Source organism: Neurospora tetrasperma (assembly GCF_000213175.1).
Source record: "Neurospora tetrasperma FGSC 2508 unplaced genomic scaffold NEUTE1scaffold_2, whole genome shotgun sequence".
In the NCBI taxonomy this organism is placed as follows: Eukaryota; Fungi; Ascomycota; class Sordariomycetes; order Sordariales; family Sordariaceae; genus Neurospora; species Neurospora tetrasperma.
Window position 1 is genome coordinate 5,455,672 of NW_009799100.1, and position 23,049 is coordinate 5,478,720.

General features: G+C 52.6%; 7 protein-coding genes across 7 annotated transcripts; 3 read left to right on the forward strand and 4 right to left on the reverse strand.

The window, feature by feature from the left end:
* Positions 1 to 3,102: 3,102 nt before the first annotated feature.
* On the forward strand, positions 3,103 to 4,509 carry NEUTE1DRAFT_145843 (uncharacterized protein; the record flags this gene model as incomplete). Its single annotated transcript, XM_009851846.1, has 2 exons — positions 3,103 to 3,869; positions 4,147 to 4,509. The coding sequence occupies 2 exons, from the start codon at positions 3,236 to 3,238 to the stop codon at positions 4,305 to 4,307; spliced, it is 795 nt and encodes a 264-aa protein (XP_009850148.1).
* Positions 4,510 to 5,187: 678 nt separating this feature from the next.
* Positions 5,188 to 6,346, reverse strand: NEUTE1DRAFT_61842 (uncharacterized protein; the record flags this gene model as incomplete). Its single annotated transcript, XM_009851847.1, has 2 exons — positions 5,188 to 6,017; positions 6,163 to 6,346. 2 exons carry the CDS (start codon positions 6,163 to 6,165, stop codon positions 5,508 to 5,510), a joined length of 513 nt encoding a protein of 170 aa, XP_009850149.1.
* Positions 6,347 to 6,773: 427 nt separating this feature from the next.
* On the forward strand, positions 6,774 to 9,042 carry NEUTE1DRAFT_80524 (uncharacterized protein; the record flags this gene model as incomplete). The annotated part of the gene is made up of 1 exon (XM_009851848.1): positions 6,774 to 9,042. The coding sequence occupies one exon, from the start codon at positions 6,774 to 6,776 to the stop codon at positions 8,829 to 8,831; it is 2,058 nt and encodes a 685-aa protein (XP_009850150.1).
* Positions 9,043 to 9,212: 170 nt separating this feature from the next.
* NEUTE1DRAFT_121654 (uncharacterized protein) lies at positions 9,213 to 11,772 on the reverse strand (the record flags this gene model as incomplete). Its single annotated transcript, XM_009851849.1, has 2 exons — positions 9,213 to 9,482; positions 9,545 to 11,772. 2 exons carry the CDS (start codon positions 11,547 to 11,549, stop codon positions 9,466 to 9,468), a joined length of 2,022 nt encoding a protein of 673 aa, XP_009850151.1.
* Positions 11,773 to 12,510: 738 nt separating this feature from the next.
* NEUTE1DRAFT_80529 (uncharacterized protein) lies at positions 12,511 to 14,514 on the reverse strand (the record flags this gene model as incomplete). The annotated part of the gene is made up of 7 exons (XM_009851850.1): positions 12,511 to 13,436; positions 13,502 to 13,571; positions 13,624 to 13,709; positions 13,768 to 13,810; positions 13,870 to 14,014; positions 14,083 to 14,132; positions 14,200 to 14,514. The coding sequence occupies 7 exons, from the start codon at positions 14,512 to 14,514 to the stop codon at positions 12,721 to 12,723; spliced, it is 1,425 nt and encodes a 474-aa protein (XP_009850152.1).
* Positions 14,515 to 15,858: 1,344 nt separating this feature from the next.
* Positions 15,859 to 19,587, reverse strand: NEUTE1DRAFT_80533 (uncharacterized protein; the record flags this gene model as incomplete). The annotated part of the gene is made up of 3 exons (XM_009851851.1): positions 15,859 to 16,237; positions 16,430 to 16,862; positions 17,549 to 19,587. The coding sequence occupies 3 exons, from the start codon at positions 19,585 to 19,587 to the stop codon at positions 16,025 to 16,027; spliced, it is 2,685 nt and encodes an 894-aa protein (XP_009850153.1).
* Positions 19,588 to 21,055: 1,468 nt separating this feature from the next.
* Positions 21,056 to 22,500, forward strand: NEUTE1DRAFT_80536 (uncharacterized protein; the record flags this gene model as incomplete). The annotated part of the gene is made up of 3 exons (XM_009851852.1): positions 21,056 to 21,353; positions 21,560 to 21,755; positions 21,999 to 22,500. The coding sequence occupies 3 exons, from the start codon at positions 21,247 to 21,249 to the stop codon at positions 22,437 to 22,439; spliced, it is 744 nt and encodes a 247-aa protein (XP_009850154.1).
* Between the last annotated feature and the right edge of the window lie 549 nt (positions 22,501 to 23,049).

Consider the following 23,049-nt stretch of genomic DNA (forward strand, 5'->3'; position numbering starts at 1 on the left):
GCCATTCACCATCGCCTGCCGCACCTTTGACCTTGACCTCAGTAAGGACATCATGATGGTGACAACCTGTTGGTAACCACCACAGTGCCTCTGCCATATTTCATCGGATGTCTGGGAAGGCCCGTTGAGCTGGACGTTCCTCGTAGGTCAAACTCACAAACGAGATCTGGAAGACAAGAGTGGCCATGGTCACGATTTTGACCTCGGTGGTGTCAGGCATTCGTGGATTCCAATGGTGCACACGGGAGCTCGTGGACTGTAGCCATCTTTGGTGCTTCCGTCTCAACGTCACTGGCATGATTTCTTGCCGAAATGACGCTTGATGAACCGTCTGTCCGCATCATATCACGATATGACGGGGACTTGGAGGAGTCCCGTCGAATCTGTAGGACTCAATTTTTGCAAGCAGGCATCAACCAGATAGAAGATCAAACACCAGCCTCCATGCCCGACATTCCTAGCTCCTCCTCAGTGTGACCTAAAGTTCACCCAATATGAGGTACAGACACAAATTGACTCGCGAGTGACGGTGTTACCAGCTCTCAGAGGCCACTCTCCGGCCGGCAGCTGGAAGATTCTGTGGCTGTAGATGCGAACTTGACATTGAGCATCCCATCAAGACTACCTGTGTGATGTTATCTCTTACAAGGTAGAGGCGAGTCTATCCTCTGTTGGTATCGTATACTAGAGTAGTGGTCAGTCAGTCACTGAAATCCCCGTGGAGTAGGAAGCACCGTAATGTTTCAAGACAATGATACTGCCCAGATCCAGTCCAACAACGACCAAGAAGATGGGTAAACCCCAGGAACGTGGTCGGGTTCCAAGACGCGTTTCGGAAGGGCTGTCCCCTGGTCTTTGAGAACAAAATTGCCGAGTGTCTCGAGCCCAAACGGTCGGTCGTAGATGGGGTTAACCTGGATTGGAGGACGTTTATTGAGTGCTTAATATATACTTCCAGCAGAACAGATTGACCTTTCTAGTTGGCAGAGACTCAAACCCATAGCTCTTCCACGTCTCTTCAAAGCGATTGATTGAGGAGGTTCCGTGGGCGTAATTTGGTTGCGGTGATATAGGTTGATGACACACATTCATATTCGGCATTCCGAGGCAATACTTTCTTTCGAGATGTAAACATGAAGACATTGAGTGAGTTTGTGGTAACTCGGCCATCTCTTCCGACTTCCCTTACTGGTTCTTCTGTGACAGACACTCGTCGGTTCCTCTTGACGTACAATCATGAAATTTGAGCGCGAGTCAAGTTGATTTGCCAAGTATTCAGCCATTACCTTCGCTTTCTGCAGTTCTGACGAAGGAGTGTCTTCCCGAAAAGAAGCGTGATTCGTGATTTATGTAGAAACGAGACGAAAATCACTTGGCAACGATGCATCATGAACTCCACAATCATGATGGCCTAACTAACTGTGCGGGGGTTTGCCGATCAGGTGTGGACCTTGCAGTCACAGCATCAACCAATCAAAATAATCTACGATGGGCCACCCAACCCACGTCCAGTCCCCGACCTCCCGAATTGGTGCCATTGCGCCCATCGAGATTGTTCGTCATCACAAAAGAGGAAAAAAAACACCAGACGTCCCTGACCTCCAACATGCTTTGCCGCGGCGGATAGACCGGCTCGAGACCGGACGCTAGGTACGGACTCGGGCCGCACGATTTCATCGGGGCTTTTCATTCCGATTTCGGGCCATTGACTTCGGGTATTGGGAAGTCTACACTACCATAGTTTGACGTCTTGGAGGACTCGAGCACTGGTAATTACATCAACTCAATCAATCAACATCACATCTACGCTACACTAGCAATCGCTTCTGATCTCCCCCATCCAGGGTCATCCCCGATCTTGGCCAGCCGCCCCGGCTCCGAGCCTCAGCTTTGGCCAGACGCATGCGCTCATCCAGAAATCAGAACCGGGCGGCCCATCGTCTGAATTCAGCATCGGAACATAAATGTAGCTTTTGCCTCAACCGTCCAATACATAGACCGGAGACATCCGGAGAGCGGGAACCCTTGACGTCCCGTTGTCTACGCTGCGGAAAGAAAGAAGACAGAGACGTCGTCATTAACCTTGGGTTTCATCAATACAACCTCACCGGTATTCGATATCCACCTCCACAAACTCCAGGTTAGTGAGGTGGGCAACCAGCAGCTCACACAAAAGCGAACCTCCCTCCCGCCTGACCCGTCCACCCCGTTCTCGATTTCGACTTTTGTCTTTTCGTACCCGCTCAGACATCATCTCTCCCACCCGCACCGCATTCGCAGCGCGCACGATAGCCCGCACCAACAACTTGGCCGCATCGCATTTTGCAGTCGCTCGGTCAGGTACATTGCTTACTTGACTTGCATCAGAATTAAACTCTGCTACTGTACGACATCGTTGTCGTTATCTTGTCCCAAACCACGGACGTAAACCATTACACATTACACCAACCCTTTTTTTTTTTTTTTCCCTCCCTTCTTAGAACCCAGCCCATATTCGAGTCAACCACTCACGAAGCGGTCACCGCTCATCGCAGTAGTTACCTCTATTGATCATCCCAGATCGCAAGACCCAATCCATCATCGCTGTTTTGTTACCTATTTTCTCTTTCCCACTCCATCGAGTCATCCATCCCTCCATCTTTGCTTTTTCTTCCTTCATTGATTCATTCCACCGAGAGAAGGAGAAAAGGAACAAAAGGTCCATTCAATCGGGTGTGCGCAATCAACCACCACAAGCACCCACTTCGTCTCAATCCACGGCAGCGATCACTTTCCACTCAGGGAACTCGAGACCCACCGACTTAGTTACCAAGGAAGCCGCTTCCGGACATCCAACGACCACCACAACTGCACTCCATCACACTTCCCTTCACCCTGACCTGACCTGACCTGACCTGACTTCCCGGCAATCTGAATAAGGACCGAAGCGAAGCCAGCATCCATCGATACATTGCATTTTGCAATTTTACTCTAGTCACAACCACACTTCAGTTTTATCAGCACCTGATAGCAACAACGTTCTTTTTTTGACGGACCCGCGTCGACGCTACATCACAGAAGCAAGCCACACCCTCTTTAATTTCGATCGATTTTCCGGAGAAGCGCCTGTGCCATCCAGGGGGGGACGCACTCCAAACCACAACCGCCAAACTACTAGCAAAACAATCATTTGAATACGATCAACTTCATTTCAAACCGGGCATCGTTTTCGACAGACCTACACTAAACATTCAATATGGCCGACACAACCGAATCAAAACGCCTCGGTAAACGCCCAGAGACCGACGATGCGCTTCAACAACAACAGCAACAAGCGACACCAGCAACAGGCGGCGTAATCCAGATGGAACATGTTAACAACCAACCAGCCACCGCCTCCGCAACAACCGCAACAACAGGCTCACCGTCCCATGCCCAGAACAACAAGGAAGGCGAACCATCAATACCCACAGTCACCGGCGCCGTGCCCGTCACATTGCAAGATGTCATGGACGAAACCGACCCAGTTTCCCCCCCAGAATCCCAACCACAAGCCGTCAACGATCCCGACTCGATATCTCAAGCATCTCAGTCAGCGTCGGGACCCAGTAGTACCGAAGCCCCAGTCTGCAACATCACCCTCCTCCTACCCACGGGAGCCCGACACCCATACAAGATCGACGAAAAGTATCTGTCCAAACGGGGTGTCGACATCCCTGAGACCGTGGCGGGGACGGGCCAGCCGGATCCGTTCAGCATCTCCGTGTATAAGGTCAAGGAGTTGATACTGAGGGAGTGGAGGGAGGAGTGGGAGGGGAAGCCGGCGAGTCCGACTAGCATTCGGTTGATTCACTTTGGGAAGTTGTTGGATGATAAAGAGAGTTTGAAGAGTGAGTTTTGCCCGATTTCCTTTTCTTTTTCGTTGGAGAGAATGATGGTAAGGGATGGAGGGGAGAAAGTGGAGGGAGACGAGGATGGGGACGGGGGGTGGGGATCTCTGTGATGGTCGGAATAGATAAGGGAAGGGAAAAGGGAATGCCAGTGTCGAAAAGTGACCCTGGAGATATAATGGAGATGGAAAGGGATAGATTGGTTTGCGGCAATAATTGCGGGAGAATTTGATAAATCAATTATGATTGAAATATGCTAACAAACCTTCAAAAACAGAATACAAATTCTCCCCCGACACCCCCAACGTCGTCCACATGTCGGTTCGACCAGCCGAGATGATGGAAGAAGACGGCGAAGGCGCCAAAGGCGGCAAGACCGCAGGCGGGCGAGAAGGATCGAGGAGAGAAGGAGGAGGTGGGTGTTGTGTTATTCTATGAGGGATGGACACAACATGCTCTCTGCTTATCTCGTCCTTTGCCGGCTCGCTGTTTCGAAGCGTCTTTATATCAACATCAGAGTGATATCAGATTGGGTTCGGTTGATGTCGCTACCGATACCGATTGAATATCGACAAATCAATCTGAACAGCAGTGGACCCAGCGTCGACTCGACGAACGAGTCTTTGGCCCCTTTGAAGCGACAAAGATCCGGCACCTGATGTCAGTCTAGCTGGACCCTTGTTCAGTACCCTACGAATGCACTTGTGGTGAGGACGATTTGTCCTACATCCACAAGCGAACCCTTACTTGTCACTATTGCATTTCAGATAAGAGGCCGGTTGGTGGCCGTTATTGTTTAAAGAGCTATATTTGGCTATTTCATGTATTTCATGTATTCTTGTTGTAGGAAGGCTTGGGCGGAATGTTTCTGTTTTCACTTTCCCTTCCTTCTTCGTTTCGCTCACTCACCTGTTGTTCGTCGGATATGTTTTTCCATGGCTTTGCTTACAGACGGGGCTGTACCGGGAATGGCGTCTTGTATACAACGCTCCTTTCTTGTTTATGTTTTCATTGGGTGTGTGTGGAGAGCAGTTATTGCCCACTCAGCGGGAGTTGTTGTTGTCTGTGCTTGACTAGCGTATTGGTGGGAGAGAGCTGGAGGAACCTTTTTTTCTTTTTTCTTTGGGAGAATGGGATAGAGGTGCGGCGATGATTGGTGGCTGATGTGAATACTGGGGCCATGAGGGGCTCCTCCCGAACCACATGGATGAGGGATTGGAGCTCGCGGGCAGAGCGTATGGATACGATGACCGACCTCGGAGAGATGAGTATGGTGGTCATGTACATATTACGAGTTTACTGGGCGTTGGGAAATATTGAATGATGAGAATCTCTTTGACGTTCGCTCTATTGTCCATGACTGCTTGTGTAGCTTGGTGAGGAAAACGATGACAGATGGCCCCGAACCCCAGCTTCTAGTGCGATGCCGTATGCCCGACATCCGATGTATGTACTCCCGAACAGCGTGCCTGTGTGCGAGCACCAAAGGGGTGGTTCATGTCTAATAGCCGTATTGCTGATTTCAAAGTATCTCCTGGGCTGGGCAGTTGTAAGGAACTTTCAACTCATTCCCCAACTTGCCATCACACGTCCATTATATCCCATCAGACACCAACCACCCCGTATATCATCAAAGCCTTAGGCCGAAATCCTCAACTTCCTCTCCATCTCCTCATGCACGCTCACCTCGGCCCTACTCTCCTCTCCCGTGTACACATCCTCCCACGTGATATCCCCATCCCGTCCCATCAAGATCTCCTCATGTACATTGCCCATGCCGCCCATCATGCCCACACCCCCGCCCAAAGCCAAGGGCTTCCACTCGCCGTCTCGCACAATCTTGAGCTCCATTTGGCGTCTAATCGGCTCGGCCATGCCGAATGTGCGGCGCAAAGTCTCCATGCGCAAGGTCTCGCGCGTGGCTTCCCATTGCTTGAGGCGCGATTCGAGCGGGTGCGAGGAGATGGGGACTACGGATGCGGTACCAGCAGAAGAGGAAGAAGAGGAGGAAGACTTGACGGAGTCGAGAGGGTGGGGAGCTAGGCCTGAGCGGAGGGTGTCGTGCAACCCGGGAGCGGAGGGGGCGGCGATGGAGCGGAGGTGGGTGAAGGTTGAGGAGTGGGAGTCGGCGGGGACGATGCGGAGGGACTTTGACACGGGTGTTAGTATGGTTTAGAGGTAGAAGGGGGGAAATAATTAGGGGATGGAGGAAGGGAACTGGGGAAATGGAGGAAGGGGAGGTAGGGTGAGGAGGAGGTGATGATGGAGGGGCAAATGGGTGGTGATAGCTTACCATCTTGACGGTTTGCGGTTGATGAAGCTAGGCGGCGGTGTTGATTACGTATTGATTGTTTGTTCGCAGGATGTCAGAATTGTTTTCGTTGCGCGACTGCGATGGTATCTTGATCGCTGGATTTTACTTTGGGTATCGCAAGAAAATATTGTTCGCGTGTTGCTTGAAGTTGTGGTCGTTTGACGTTGTTGAGGAATGGAAGATGGAAGATGGAAGTGCAAGGGAAGCTCCAAGTCAAGGCTCCAAGCAGCTTCCGCGTTCACTGCCCAGCCGCTGTTGTCGCAGGCGGGCGGCAGGGCTGTTGTCACTGGACGGCGGCGGCGGTACGTACCCCAGACAGACGCTAGGTAGGTAGTGGGGTGTCTGCCAGGCTCCCCGGTGTCCCCGTCACTTGTCATTGTCATTGTCATTACAGGGTATTGGCGTATTATGTAATTAACTCCGAAGTCGCTTCTTACACCCGACTTCTACGTATGTATCAACCTCTTCAAGTACCATGTCATGTCACAGTCACTCTTCATTTATACATTCCCTCCGACTTCATCTGAGATGGTCACTTGAGATGTCCGGCACATCCAAGTTTTACTTCCCCAAATAACACCTACTTCAAAATGCGCTTCCCACCACCCGGGACCACTGTCCGTCCCCCCATAATACGCATCACCAACGGCACTTTTTACCGGCACCAACCTTCCTCCCACGGCCACGGCCACGGCCACCCCAACCCACCACTCTTCTCCAACCTCACTCTCGATATCCCCTCCCATCCTTCGTCTCCGCACAACTGGGCCATCCTCGGCCCCTCCCAATCCGGAAAGACCAGCTTCCTGCAACTCCTCCGCGGCCAATACCTCTGCTTCCCGCCCACCGCTCGCTCCTTTCCCTACCTCTCAACCGAAGACGTCCCCGCCCGGCTGAGAGGAAACCCAGCCAAAGCGATTCAGTATGTCGGGTTCGACGCCACTTCCACGTCCGGGGGTCTAGGGGCAGCGGCGTCCAGTTACATTTCTGCGCGGTACGAAAGTCACAGGGAACAGACGGATTTTTCGGTGAAGGATTGGTTGTTGGGCAACACGGAACTTAACCCGACTTCGATGCCGGGGGATTACAAGGTGGACGAGAAGTTGTTTGAACGGGTGGTTGTTGATTTGCGGCTGGACACCCTTCTCGACCTCCCCGTCTCGTTTCTTTCCAACGGACAGGGCCGCAGGGCCAGGATCGCGCGAGCACTCTTCAAAGACCCGGAGGTCTTATTGCTGGATGAACCCTTCATGGGACTGGACCCGGCTACGGTCGCGGGCTTGAGTCCCTTGCTGCAAAGTCTAGCGGAGAAGAAGAGTCCGCGGTTGGTGTTGGCCGCAAGACCACAGGATCCCTTGCCGGAGTGGATCACGCACCTGGTGTATCTGCGGACAGACAGCCAGGTGGGCGCGATGGGCGAGCGTGGGACCGTATTGGATGGTTTGAGGGCCTACGTGCGCGGAGTATGGAAGGGCGGACTTTCTGAAGACGAAACAATGCCTGTTCATGCTCTCATCGACATCGGCCGCACCTTGACGAAGGATGGTATCAAAGGGGAGGGACTAGCCGAGGCACTTACCCGCTCCCCAACCAACCAAGCACCCATCATCGACTCCGCCCCTGTTCCCAAGACCGAAAAAGAGGAAGCAGAAAAAGAACCTCTAGTTGAAATGTCCGGCGTCACCGTCCGCTACGGCTCCAAGACTGTTCTCGGCAACTGGCCTTCGGGCCTCCACTGGACCGTCCGCCGCGGCTCCCGGTGGGGCGTCTTCGGTCCCAACGGCAGCGGCAAAACCACCATCGTCTCGCTACTCTGCTCCGACCATCCACAGACTTACTCCCTCCCCATCAAACTCTTTGGGCGGTCCCGCTTGCCCGAACCCGGATCCGGTCAACGCCCCTTAACTTTCTGGGACATCCAATCGCGCGTCGGCCACTCCAGTCCCGAAATCCACCAGTACATGCCTCGCCGGCTAACCGTCCGCTCCGTTCTTGAATCCGCATGGGCCGACACTTTTTCCTCCGTCCCCAAACTTACCCCTGAAGCAACAGAAAAAGTAGACGCCACTCTATCCTGGTTCGCACACGAACTTAACCCATCCTTTGCCAAACGTTCGCACCACACTCCCGTCGAATTGGCTCAGGCAGACGACGACGAAGCAAATCTGAAGTGGGCAAAAGATTACCAATTCGGCGAATTACCCTTTTCTTCTCAGCGCTTACTTCTCTTTTTGCGCGCTATTGTCAAAAACCCCGATATCGTCGTCCTCGACGAGGCCTTTAGCGGGATGGACGATGCCGTCCGCGACAAATGCATGCTTTTTTTGATGCACGGAGAGAACAAGACTTTTGCTTCTTCTACCGCCTCTACTCCTACGACCAAGAAGGCGGGTCTATCGGTAGCTCCTGTGGAAGTGGTAGATAGCGAGCAAGCCAAGGCAGGTAAAGTCAAGGTGCATGGGTTGACGGACGAGCAGGCCTTGATTTGCATTAGTCACATTAAGGAGGAAGTCCCCGATTGCGTAAGGGAGTGGGTGTGTTTGCCTGAGGCGAGCAGTGGGCTGGAGGCGAGGTTTGGGAGGTTGGATGGCCCGTTGAGGTTGAGTGGTAGGCGGTGGGGGGAGGTTTGGGGGGTTAATGGGAGTTGAAATCAAGTTGTGTAGACTTTTGAGGGCAAAAGTATGGTGGAGATAGAGAAAATGATACATGGTAGTTGACTTGAATTGAAGTGGGCTGTTAAGAGTGATGTGATTGATTGAAGGGGACTTGAGGAAGAATCAATGTAAGAAACGGATTAATATCAAGTTGTATCTATGTTGTTTGGAGGAGTGATTGTTTGGATGAGTCATGATAGGTTTGAATGCATGAAACAGCTTGTTAAGTATCAAGTTATCTCGAGGCATCATCGTATTACTCTTGTCAGGTAACCCTGTAACCACTTTGGGGGAGATATTGCTCTTATTGAACAAAGACAGTAAGTGGCAAGATATTAATTAATTGAAATCTATATAATTTTAAAACTTGCTTTTGGTAACAACTACTGCCTCTCAACCAATTCCCACGTCTAGAAAACCGAACCGCAATGAATAATCAAAAAAAGGATCATGACTTTCGTTAAGAGGTCGAGGTGAGGTGAGATGAATGTATGAATGTAGGTAACAGCCCGAGAAACAACAACAACCGCCACCAAAAACGAAAACGCTCGCTTTCCCGCTTAGCTCCAAACGTCCTTGCTTTTCTTATTGTGCCGAAAACAGCAAAAGGGATCAATAGTAGTCGGCTTTAGTAGCTCATCAAGTCTGCATTCACTTCGTTAGCAACATTTTCAAACTGTTTCGTATCGCCTTGGATCAAGACTTACCGCGTCCAAACAACGCTCTCTTGCCCCAGTCCATGGCCATAAGAACCCTCGTCCGCAAACTCACGCTCTGCGTAAAGTAAATGCTCCTCCACGCATAAACGGCCCACAGCCCTCCGGAAAAGTTCCATCCATCTCCCCAATCAAACACGGCGCTGTTGCCAATATACGCCAAACTGCCCAAATGCCTGTACTCAAACGCCTTGTACACAGCCGCATCCAGATCGCCCTCGTGAATCTCATTCGCCGACAGCCCCGGCGCCGCGCGCGCAAGCTTGTTGAACTTGTGCGCTAGGTACTGCCCTTGCTGGTGGGCGCGCTGCGCGGTGGCGGGGAGGGAGGTGAGCTTGCTATCGATCTGCTTCAGCAGCTCGCGCAGCTCGCCAAAGTCGAGGGTACCGTTCTGGTCCTTATCGTATTCCTCAAACAGCTTGTCGAGTCGCTTCAAGTGGGCCGTGGCTTGCGGGAAGCGCTTCTTGATCTGCTGCGCGACGTCGCGCCAGTCAGAGAAGTGCAGCTCGAGGCTTTCCGGGTCCTTGCCGTGCTTCCAGGCGAGGTTGCGGAGGAAGGTGATGATGTGGTCGGCGACGTTGTTCTGGATCGTGGAGCAGTCGCCAATGGCGTACACGTCGCCCAGAGGTGTGCCGTTGAGACGCAGGTGCGTGTCGGTCTCGAGGGCGTGTCGGTTCGTTTGGGCGGGACCGAGTTGGCGCGAGATGCGCTTGCAGAACTCGGCTTGCGAGACGCCCGTCGACCAGAGGCAGAAGCCCATGGGGAGCTCCTTGGTCACGGTGGTCTTGCCGTCGGGGCCTAGCTGTGTGAAGAGGATGGACTCGGGGCGGACTTCGGCTACGCGAGAGTTGACTAGTACGTCGACTTGGTCGCGCGAGAAGCGGTCCTCGGCATACTTGGAGACGGCTTCATCGTACGTGTTGAGAATGTGGTCGCGGGACTGGATGAGGTGGACGGAGATCTCGTTGCGCAGGAGACGCGGGAAGTGGAGGGTCAGGTCCTCGTTGAGAAGGTCGAAGAGCTCGGCGGCGAACTCAACACCGGTGGGACCGCCGCCGCAGACGACAAAGGACAACAGACGCTTGCGCTCCTCGTCCGAGGTGGTGGGCAGGCAGGAGAGCTCGAGGTTTTGGATAATCTTGTTGCGGATCTGGCGGGCGTCGTTGATGTCTTTGAGGAAGTGGCAGTTCTCCAGACCCTTGACGCCGTGAGGGTTGGTGGTGGAGCCGACGGCAATGACGAGCTTGTCGTAGGGAACGTAGAAGCGCACTTCGTTGCCACGGGGGTCCTTTTGAGATACCTCGACCAGGCGGGAGGAGAAGTCGACATCTTCGGCGGCGGCACGGATATAGTGGCCCTTGACTCGGTCGATGATGTTGCGGATGGGCTCTACCAAGGACTTGAGCTCGAGGGTCCCCACGGTGGCCGAGGGCAGCATGGGCGTGAAGAGGAAGTAGTTGGCCGGGGAGACGACAGTGACATGGTAGTCATCGGGGTTGAGCTCCTTGAGCAGAGCAACACTGCCCCAGCCACCACCCAAGATGACCAGTCGGGGTTTCTCCTTGTGTTTCTTTTTCTCTTCGCTGTCGTCGTCGTCGAGGAAGATCTCGAGGATGGGTAGGTTCTTGGGACCGCCGCGACGAGGGTTTAGGGCGAGCTTGGGGACAGTAATGTCGCCCTGATTTGTCGCGTGGGAGCTGTAGGTCGAGGCATCGTAGAGGAAGAAGGCGACGAAGCTGAGGCCGACAAATGCGATGGAGCTGCCAAACCAAGCAGCGGTGCGATAGCCAAAGTTGAGAAGTCGTGACTGGGTTCGCGGTAGTGGTCTGCCTGACAATTGGCGTTGGCTGATGAGGGAGAGCTTCTCAGGACGGCGTAATTGTAGACTCTTTGGTAGGGTGAACAAGTGTCGCGTTGCTGTCGTCGAGGTTAAAGTCAAAGTTCGAGGAGCTGTAGGAAGGCCAGAAGCCCGCGCAACTCGATATGTGCGCAGCATTGTTTTGCAGTATGGGAGTTCAGTTGGCTACGGTGTGTTGCTGTCGGTTGTCTGCTGTTGTTTACTTTTTGCTGCTGTTGCTGCTGTGCTGCTTTGGTATGACGTCAATAGCCAAGGCAGTGTGTGATAAGGTCCGGGCGCTTGGTGTTAGGTCAGTGTAGTGTTTAATGTTAGTGCAGCCAGCAAAGGAAGAAGGCTCAGTCAGCTTTGAGGGAAAAGAAAGAAGTCAAGGAATTGAACAGCTTGTTCACATGGAAGTCAGCCCGTTTGTATGTTTTATTCGGGGAATTTCTTTCAGGAACTGACGTCGGGTCTTGTCTTATCTTCGTCGCATTCCGCTTGATTGTCCGTTCCGAGTAGTGATGATCTGACTAGGTGGGGGCCCAACTAACAGCGGGACGCCCCTGTTGTGCCCTGTTATGCCCCTGTCACTCCCCGTCACTGCCCTGAAAGTGCACCCTGCATTGAGCTTAGTCCAAGACTGGTGTGCTTGTTAGCTCAAGACCTCGAGTCAACTTCCTTGGGTGTTTTATATCAAACAGTCCATAATTAAAGTGTGATCCTACCTTGAGTATGCTCTTGCCGAGATTCAGGGTACTATACATATTGAACTTTCTTTATTAATAGCCCACTGAATCGTACCCAGGGCAGCTATCTCGTTTCGTCCTCCTGGGGCTCGGACAAATCCGGGATAGCTCTCGTATAGTCTATCAGCTGAAGAGTACCGAGCTAACAGACTAACCAGCATTGGGTTGTGTCCCGATACCGGCGGTCCCGAACCTGCTTCGAGTTCGTCCAATGTCAAACGGGTTAGGGTTGAGATCAGAATATTCCAGATATCAGGGGTAGGGTCAACGGGTGACAGAGTTGACCACCACAAGGGAACCAACACCTGGTCCGTCTTCCATACCATTTTCCGAAAGTTTCCGAAGTAATCATAGAGGAAGGTTCATCGTAGTGTAAAAGCATGAGGATGATCTCGCTGTCATATCCACTACACTACCAAGATCATCAACCTTAACAGAACAGCCTGCTAGACTCCATCCATTCCATATACGCCAGATCCATGCTACAACAACAACACCTAGTATGTAAACCACACACCAAAGAAAACTATGCAAACAACTTCTATCAATGACCATCACCATCTCTTCTTCTTCTTCTTCTTCTTTTAACACCTGAAATACCTCTTTTCCACCCACCTCTCCTCCACATCCTGAATCACATTCCCCACCACCACCGTCACCTCCGGAAACACCGTCGTCAGCCTATGCAGCCCCAACCTGCCCGCGCTATACGTCGCCAGCACAATCCGGTCCATCTTGACACCATGATCCACCAGGACCTGCACCGCCATCAGCGCCGATCCGCCACTGCTCATCTGCGCATCCAGCAGCAACACCGCCTCGTGCTGGTCAATGTCCTTGGGCAGCGCCAGGTAATGCAGTTCCGGCTCGCCCGTACGCATATTACTCTGGATCAGGACCCGGCCCGTCTTGCAGTCGGGCAGCACCCGTTTCAGTCCGGCCTCTAGAGCGGCGCCGCCGCGCAGGACGACCACGGCCGAGACTTGGCCTCGCGGTCGGAGACCGGCGTATTCGCGGTTGAGCGGGGTCGTGATGGTGGTGGACGCAAAGGGGATGTTATCCATGGCCTTTTCGATCAGCAGGGTGGTGAAGCGGTTGAAGTAAAAGATAAAGTCCTCCTTGGACGTGTCGATGTCGTGGATGAGCGTGTTCATGCCGCGCAGCTGCGGGGTTTGGTCGAGCTGGACGACCTTGTTGGATAAGGGCTGGTGGCGCGCTTGCGATTCCAAACGGGTCAGGGCGGCGCGGTGGCGTTTGGACTTTTCGAGAAGTTTTTGTTGGATGAATTGAGTTACCATGGCTATAAGCGTGGCGGGTGTTAGTATGACCGACGCAAATAGGGGTTTGAAAATGGCCTAGACTTACTCATAGCCACGTGGTTCTCGACACCGCGGGGGACGATAATGTCGGCCACCTTTCTTTGGGGGTCGACGAACTGGGCATATGTTAGTGAGGTTCTTTGCGAAAGGGGGGATTCAAAGGCTCACCTTTTCAAAGTTGGGCTTGACATAGTTGAACCATTGCTTGATGATGCCATCAACGTCGCGACCACGATCCTTCACATCACGCAAAACTGGGGTACTCTGTCAGAACATGAACGATCGGCCACCAAGTGTCGACGGGAAACCCACTTCTTCGGGAAAGGCAAGTGTCGGCATCAGCCTCACAGAAGATCTGTAGTGAAATAGTTAGCATGTCTTGACTACACCTGGCCAAGTTGTAAGGAGACGTACCTTCATATCCAGCAGTTCAAGAACTCTAGGATCGTAGAGAGCAAAGATACCCTCAAGAATGAGGACGTGTGGCGAGTAAATGGCGGTAGTCCGGTCGAGGCGAGCATGTTTCTCAAACGAGTAGACCGGAATCTCTGCACGCTTGCTGCATAGACAGATACAATGAGCCCACTTTCACTTTACTTCCTCACTCAACATTGCTCAAAAACTTACCCAGCCTTGAGATCCTGCAACCGATCTACCAGGACATCAAAATCCAGTGCCTAGACATTTTTCACTGTTTTAGGACATATCTTCAAGACTACAACCCTTCCTTAAAGACAGACTTACCTCGGGCGAATCAAAATCATACTCATTCATAAACGCCTTCCTGCTCGACTCGGCATCCAAGCTCTTGTAGAACGAGTCGATGGACAAAATCACCACCCACGGCAGGTTCAGCTTCTTCACAATCGCCTGCGACAGCGTCGACTTGCCCGACCCCGAACTACCAGCGATACCGATGATGCTGACATCGGCCCACGGAGGCGCATAGTGCGCCCGCTTGGCAATGGTGCTGTCGGGGTTCTCGACCACGCGCACGTCGAGACCCTTGATGCCGTCTGTGAGGCTGTCGACGAGGTCGCGGGGGGTGTCGCCGCGCATGGTTGGTGAATTTGTTGATTGGTTGGGTACCTGAAAGAGATGTTGCAGAGTAGGGATGCGACAGGTACAAGTAGATAGTACCCGAGATTCGGCAACGGCAGCGGGAACGGGAGGACGGATATGTTGTGTTTCCCTCAGGGGCGTTGAGTTGGTTGGTTAGTTGGTTGGTTGATACCGTACAGGAATATCGATGTTTCGGTGGGAGATGTAGTGCAGGTTGTATAGATTGTATAGTGTTTAGATAAGGTAGGAATGTAGCGATGTATAGATAGGTGGGTTTTATATCTCCAAGGGGTTTGGTTGATGATGATGATGTGTTGTGTTATCGTCTAGTGTCACCCTATCAACATCATTGGTTGCCTTTCTCTTGGGAGTTCAGGGTCCTTTGAAAGGAAAGAGTTCCACTTGGGTCGCCGGTTCGAAGAGATCCGACGGACTGATGCAAGGCGGAAAAGGAGGCGGGTTCCTGGATGAGAAAATGCGGTCACTGCAGGTCTTATCCAAAAGGGAAAAAGAGCAGGATGACGACTGGAGGGAAAAGTAAACCTTGGACTGGTAGGTTGTTGTTGATGATGAAGATGATGAAGGGGGTGTGCTTCTAGACCTTTTTTTGAGAACAAAATGCAGGTGCACGATCCACGAGTCGAGTCCGGACGAAACACGCGACACCACTTGGCGGCTGCTTTTCAGTTCGTTCACACTCCAAAAACCCTCACACGACACACACCACCCAAGGGCATCCTAAAAAAATGCAAATGTTTTTGTGACCCAACGTTCTGGACTGCTGCCATCCACCGTGACCCCTCCCAACCCACTGGCACTGGACCAAGGACCCCACGATGTCAAAGAAGCTGGACATGCCGCCCGATGTCACCCCAAGACAAGGCTGTCCCCTCTTGTCCACCTGCTGCTTATCAACCAATCACCCTCGTGCCGCATGCAACCTTGCTGTGGCTTGACATCCATCCAATCTCAAGGAGGCGACAGTGATTCGTCAATATGCGCCACATGGGAAGGCCTCGTTGCGACACGTGCAAGTGCGCACCACTTTGGGGTTAGGGTTAGGACATATTCTCACTCGACACGACAATACAAACATGTCTACGGCAAAAGAGAGAGGAGCAGAACGGACTGGCAACAAATCACAAAGTACATAACCAAAAGACATACGGAGCAGAAGAGGAGAAAATGGAAAAAAGCAAAAGAACATACAACACCAGGGATTCGCTGGTCGTCACCGACCCAACTACTAGTCTGGCCCTCACTGGCTTATCTATGGGAGAGCGGACGGGATCCCGAGTTTTCCAGTGGGTATGGTCGTATGTGATGATTTATCTCCATTTCACTACCTATAAGCTGGCATCAATCTATTATTCTAGCTGCCCTACGGAGCTTCAACCAGCAACGCAACGCCGATGGCCATCAGTGAATCCAACCCGATCCGATGCAGGTTGTCCTTACCGTGCAGTCCCACGACGGAGCTGAGCTGGCCGATGCTTATAGACCGATTCTACCACGGACTAACCCCGTACACACCAACGACCTTTCCAGCATCAGCGTCCTTCTCACCCTTTACGACCGCTGCCACTCGGTTTCCCCCATCAGCCGGTTCCGCCGCCCCTCTATTCCTCAGCGACGCAGCATCACCCGTAAAGTTGGTAGCGCAGAGCCCGGGATCCGCACCAATGACGAGGATTCCTTCCGGCTTGAGTCTAGCAGAGTACTACGCGAGACGATAGGGAAAAGTTAATCACCCGTCACTGGAACCTTAGTTGCCTAGGAATGGAGGAAGACTGACCATAGTCATAAGCATATTCAACGCCGCCTTACTGGTGCGATACTCGGTGCCGTGCGGGTGGTAGTACGGAGACGTCGCGTCCGCCGCGTGGGTGATGGATCCCATGCTCGAACTGACAAACACCAAACGCGGCGGCCTGTGTTCCGAAGCCATGCGCAGCAAGTCGAGAAACGCCTCAGTCACAGCCAGTGCGCCGACCACGTTGGTCTCGAGGACCCGCCGGAGCGTCTGGGCCGTGGGCGGGCTGGTTGTCGAGATGATGCCTGCGTTGTTCACCAATACGTCGAGCCTGCCGAAGTCGGCTGCCACATGCTCGACTGCGGCTGCGATGGACGCTTCGTCCGCCACGTCTAGAGGTACCGAGTAGGCGGTACCCTTCGTTGCCTTTACGCCGGTGCCGACTTCAGCTTGTAGTAGCGCCTGAACTGCCGCCTTACCTTTGCTGATGTCGCGGCTGCCGAGAATGACATGGTAGTCGGCTGAGGAGTGGACCAGATTCTTGGCTGTCTCATAGCCGATGCCTTGGTTTGCGCCTGTCCTGGTGGTTAGTCTCGTTATTCACTCGAGGTAGCCAAATGGTCTCCCATACCGGTGATCAAGACAATTATCTTTCCGGAACGAGGCATGGCTAAACGTTTCCTAGGTAAAGGTAGGTGGGAAAATTATGTAGGGATGCTTGAGAGGTTCAACTTGATGAGGTCAAGCAGATGCAGAGTGATACGTCCTAGAACGTAAGGAGATTTTCATGTATGGGCAATATAGATCTTTAGGAGTACGGAAGTCCAAACAAATGACGGGGAAGAGAGCTCAGTGAGATGAGTGCAAAAGAAGAGATCACAGGCTTGCTGCCGGAGATAAGGTTGCAAAATCCGACTTACACCATCCCACTCACGGGAGGAGCCCGCAACCACACACAGCATCTCGTGTTTTTTCCGTTAAATTTCAGACATTGGGAAGGAAATGCGATGCCCTATTCAGAGCAGCAGCAGGACGATGCGACGAGATGCAGCTGCATATAAATGTCCTGACGGTAAGACGAGAGGTCATCCTGGCCGCGGGCATGTTTCGTACGCCGAAGCTGCTTAGCCTTGGGAGTTGGCCTGGAGATTTTGAACCGCTTCAACATTTCCAACAGTGGCTGGAGGAGTCCATCAACTCGGATGATACAGCCATGAACTCGCTGGTTGATATCCGGTACCCCGCCACGGCGTCGGTTAGTTGTAGAATGGTCAGCACAATCTCACCTCCATCTCCCTTAGCAACCCAGCCAGCGGTGTCCACTCAGCTTTATACTCCTCCCTTTTCACATGCAAATCCATCTTGTGTACGCGTTCATACATCGTTTCCGGTCGTCCACTCAACATCCTTGTGACGGGTCTCAACAACAATGCCGACAGAGATCCGTTCGGCTCCCCCGAATAGGCCCGTCCTGCTAATATTAGAGCGAGAGCCTGTACCTCTTCTCCCTTGCCAATACGGCCTCCATGTTCCGCATCCTCCAACAATCCCCTCGGAAAGCCAATTCCCTTCCCTTCCATAAACTGCGGCCACGTAACCGTCCACTCCCCAAACTTCCTCCACCAAGCGTCGTTGTTCTCCTCGCCATCGCGCCACTTGAGCCTCATATCCAGCACGGTTCCCCTGATAACCAAACGTGCCGGGATTTTATAAGCGGCATTTCGTGCCAGCTCTAGGATCTCTTTGTTGTCTTGCTCCCAGTCTAGTTGCCTCCATTTCGTTGCGTTCGGTGCGTGTGCGAGACTTGGGCCAGCTTCAACCTCGTACTCTACATGAATCTTGGTGCGACTATCGAACATTTTGGAAAACAATCTGTCGCGCTCGACTATGCACGTCTTCCAGCCCGCCCACGTCCAGCTGGGAAATACCGGCCTCCGGAACTGTGACCGCTGTTGCAGTAGCTGTGAAGGATCGCTGTCGGATTTGCGGAAGTGGTGCCAGGAATTGGTCCAGAGGAGGCTTTCAACTAGTTTGTAGGTGAGACTAGTCGTTACATCCACCTCCATTTTCAGGGGCAGTTTTGGGTTCGGGTCTATGCTTCCCGGGGCCACGTTCTCATATGTTTCCCAAAAAGTCCGCAACTCACAAGTCCACAGCCTTTGCTTGTTTGGTTCATTCAACTCTGGCTGGAAAGGAGCAATGGGGATGCCGTAGAAGAAGGAGATCCCGTCCCCTTTGTGCATGTTCGACTTTTCCGCTGTGTACATCCCAAAGATACCAGCAACAGCATCGAGCGTGTCGGCATCAAACGAAAGCTGTCTCTGGCAAAAATCCTTAATTCGATCCCAGACGGTGTCAGGATTGGACCAATCCGTTATTCGACGGGGGAAGATGAAACCAAAGTTTGACTCTTCGTCATTCAGGGAGAGGCAGCGGATCTCGTCATACTTGTCCTTGTCCTTGACATCAGAGACATGCCCACCGCTGAGGCCATCAGGAATCGGCAACGACAAGACCTCGTCCCCATGCATCTCATAACACTGAAAGTACGCCATCTGGTCCGTAAACACCAGCCTCCGCCTGGACAGGAGTCCCTCCTGGTACGTCCAGCCGCGGGTATGCCACTTTGAGTTCATGATGGCGGCTTTCGGCCTTTCGTATAACGCCAGGGAAATCCCTTTCCCTTCTGCAGCAGCACCAACTTGAACAGTAAACTGTTCGGCCCTCCGACGCTCGCTAACCCCCGGCAGCCCATAGTCGGGTCCCTCGCCAGCTGCGGCAATGATGGTCAACACGGAGCGGGAGTAGATGCGGCCCATGTTCTCGATCTGGATCTGCTTGGCTGGCAGGTCGTCCTGAGGGATGCAATACCTGTCGATCCAGAGGTATCTGTACCCGAGGCGTTGGACGACGTGGATCGTGTCACTGATGGTTAGCGGTAGGGAGGCTGGCAGGGACAGTTGTTGTTGAGAGCCAGAAGGGTGCTTGATCTTGACTGGCCCTTCAAAGGGACCTTGGCCCCAGACATAACTGAGCGTGACGTATTTTGGTGGTGTCTGTGACTGCTCTCCACTGGAGGTACTACCGGTAAGGGAGGCAAAGGACACAATGTTTCCCGTGGTGCAGTCAATGATTTGGAACCCAGGGATTTGGCCTGTTCCTACTACACCACCCTCATTGGCCTCGCGGGAGTCACACCATACATGTCTGGACCGGCAAAGTTGCAGCCACTCTCTAATGAGGCGGTAGTTAACCTTGTCGGGAATGATTTTTCTAGCCAGTAGCCCACCACCCGTTTCTTTAGCTCTTGTCAGCATTGTCGTCATCGAAGAAGACGAGTGGTCATGGTCGACAAGACGCAAAATCGCATGTCCATTGCTCTGAGTATCGAACCGCGCAGGCCACCGGACCCCGACGATTTGCAATGCCACAACATCGTGCACATAATCTCTTGAAGGTGAGTCTTTCTTCCCTTCATCGACATGTCGCAGTCGAAAGCCTTGCAAGGAGTGAAACCACTTTAGACAGACGCCCATTCGATCCTCGCCTCTCAGCTCCCTAATATCTTCTGAGCGGATCTGACACTCGAGGTAGAAAGCGCAAAAGGCACACGTTGTTGTCGTCGCTGTTGGGTCGCCGGAGGTAGGCCAGCCATGCCTCCCCCGGGCATTGAGTGCTGCAAAACAGTTGCATGTTGGAGTCTGGGCTGGGTCAACGGGAAGACGGTGACTTGTAAAGATGGAAACAAAGTCAATTCGGCTGCATGCTTCGCAGAGCTGCGCTGTCTCCGCGGATTTTGGTCCCGTCATGTGTGGCAGCGAAGGCTACAGAAGTACTTGGACTCTCGTGCCCACTAACTTCCTATAACAATAAGGGCAGTGACCAGATGAAGCTCCAGGTGAAAGCAAAGAGGGTCTGTAACCAATTGACTAGCTGAAGAAGTAGTATGTGAAGTCTGGAGAGGAGCAGACTGCTCTCAAAGCCTGGCGAGACGGGATTCACGGCATTCACGAATTCTCGTGGCCAACCCGCCTGTCAACTACCTCTTTACGGGCTTTCCATTTGTGGATGCCCTCCTTCCCTATGTGGCTGTGTCGGCCTTTCCATAGCCTTGCGCTCCTTCCATCTCGTGATGCTCTGTTTGTTTACTTACGTACTAGTCTCGCTACTTGTATCGTGTAGTGGCGCCTTCCCCAATGCTTAGGTGTGCGGGGTAAGTAGGCGTTCTGCCGTGCCGGCACAAGCCCGTTGGTCCCGACACCGGCATTCACCAAAGCTGTCTCAACGGCGTGATAATGTAAGTGACTGTGTATGTTGGATAACGAATCCGCCTGTGTCATCGCGAACTCCTCCTTCAAAGGCTAGGGCAAGCAGGTAGATGCTCAGCTCAGCTCGATGCAGCGATTTCGTATATTCTCACAATCGAACACGGTCTGTTTACATCTGTGGGTCGGGGCACAATGCGTGTTGCCCCGCCAAACTGGTCAGAACTTGAAAGGGAAGCTCGAACACGATTGAGCACGGGCCGCATTTGCTTCCGAACAAACCTTGGCCTTTTCCGTTGGTTCAATTCTGCCGTCTGCTCCCACTCGGCTCCAACTCCACGTCGATATCCGCAATTTCTTCACGTCCACCCCCCATCTGCGAAAAAACTATTTCTACGCCGAAAATCTGCGTCATCCCAGGTTTCTTCTTTTCTTGATTCTATCTCTTCTAACCACAGCCGGGCTTCCGGTTTCGGTCTACCCACCCCCCCCTCCACCGCTCGCGCGTGCGGCATTCGGTGACTTCACCAGTGTGCTGGCACACGTGAAAGAAAACCGATGCGGCAGTTTGATTAGCAGCGTTCTGGCTCATCCACTCTCCGTCGTCGATACCCGTCTGCTTCATTGCTCCCACGGGCCGGCTGGTTTGAGCCTCTTTTGGCATCTCGCCCTACCATCACCACCATCGAACGCCATCGGCCATCACCAATAATGGACCTTCACCGCCGCGTACAATCCCAGACTTCCTCAACTTCGACTGCAACTCCCTCCAAACATGCTTTTGAAACGAGGGTGGCCGACGTCAAGTCGCCAAAGAGGTAAGCTTCATCCTTCTCTCGCCTCCCCCGCACTGCACCCAGCAACATGATGATCGCATTTAATGGGAATCTCTCTGATATCCATGAGGAGAAACTCTGCATCTAATCTCGAAAAACCCTGAACATTGCTGTATTCTTTTGCCTTTTCATCAAAGCCACCATTACACACATTGCTTGGCATTGGACAATGGCTAACAGCATGACAGTGACATCAATGCTTTGATCCTCGACTACCTGATGATGGAGGGATATCCCAAGGCCGCCGAAAAGTTCCAGAAAGAGGCAAACTTGAAGCCCAGGCAGGAAGACCCTACCATCAATGCTCGTCAGCAGATCCAGCACGCCATCCATGTTGGCGACATCCAGAAGGCCATCTCTGACCTGAATGAACTCGACCCTGGTGTAGGTTCACCCCTCTACTCTTTACACTCCCTCCTTTGAGATGATTAGAACACGAGTTTCAATCATGCACCACGCATAAGCCTTCCGGTGAACCTTTGGGTTGGCTTTCGGGTCGACCTTTGGGCTAGCCTTCGGGCTCTTTGATGAGAACCAACCACTTCTTTATGATTCCTCAACCATACATCAACTTTTCTGTCACGCATATCCAACTGCTGTCGGACCTTGACTAACAAAGTTGCTTAGATTCTGGACAGTGATCCTCACCTGCACTTTTCCCTGCTTCGGTTGCAGCTTATTGAGCTCATCCGCAACGCCAGAGGATATGATCCCTCGGCAGCCATCAACTTTGCCCAAGAGAAGCTTGCTCCCCGTGCTGCCTCCAACGAGCAGTTCCTGAAGGAGCTCGAGAAAACAATGGCCTTGCTCATCTTCCCGGCTGATAAGCTCCAACCCGACCTGGCCGCGCTCCTCCACTCTGACCTGCGCCGTAACACGGCAGCTCAAGTGAACGAGGTAGTCCTGCAACGACACACGGAGCGGCGTGAAGCTGCCATCCGTCAACTTGTTCGCATGCGTGCATGGGCCGAGGCATCGTGTCGGTCCAAGAAGAGAAACCTTCCTGACCGTATCGAGCTTGGTCTCAACGGGGATGATAATGGGCATGACCCCATGGTCACGACTTAAGCCTTGATGTGCCTTTAGGTTTGGGGTTTGCTTTTTGCTTTTCGGGCTTTTTTTTCTTTACAGGACTGGAGTTTTATTCTTATAATTGGAGGTTCAACGGGTTGAAGCATGCTGAAGGCGTTAGGACAGGCGGTAGAACACGACGCCTTGGGTTGTTATTGAGGCAGAAAGTATTGCCAGCGATTGGTTCATCGCACTATTATTATCATCCGAAGAGGGGGTTGTAGCACTTGGTGCCTATTGACACAATACAATAATGTTTTGACGGTCAACTTTTGTTGTTATTCCGGTGTTGTGATTCTGTGTCTTGCTGTCCCAGCTGATGTGTTGATGTGTTGCTATTACATAACTGATGATGTCCGGAGTACTCTTTACGGCACATGACTAGAGACTGTCTACACCTAGATCCCTAACGAACACAAAGTACAGCGCTTCCAACTCTAGAGTCTCATGCTTCCAGCGTGTTGACCACCCCTTTTTTATCCTGCAGTTTCACGCGCCAATAGTCTGCTCGTGTCTTCTGGATCTCCGTGCTCTCTTGATGACCTGGTTTCGCTCTGTACTACCAACATCTGCTTTAGCTATCATGTTAACTTTGGTCTCTTGAAGA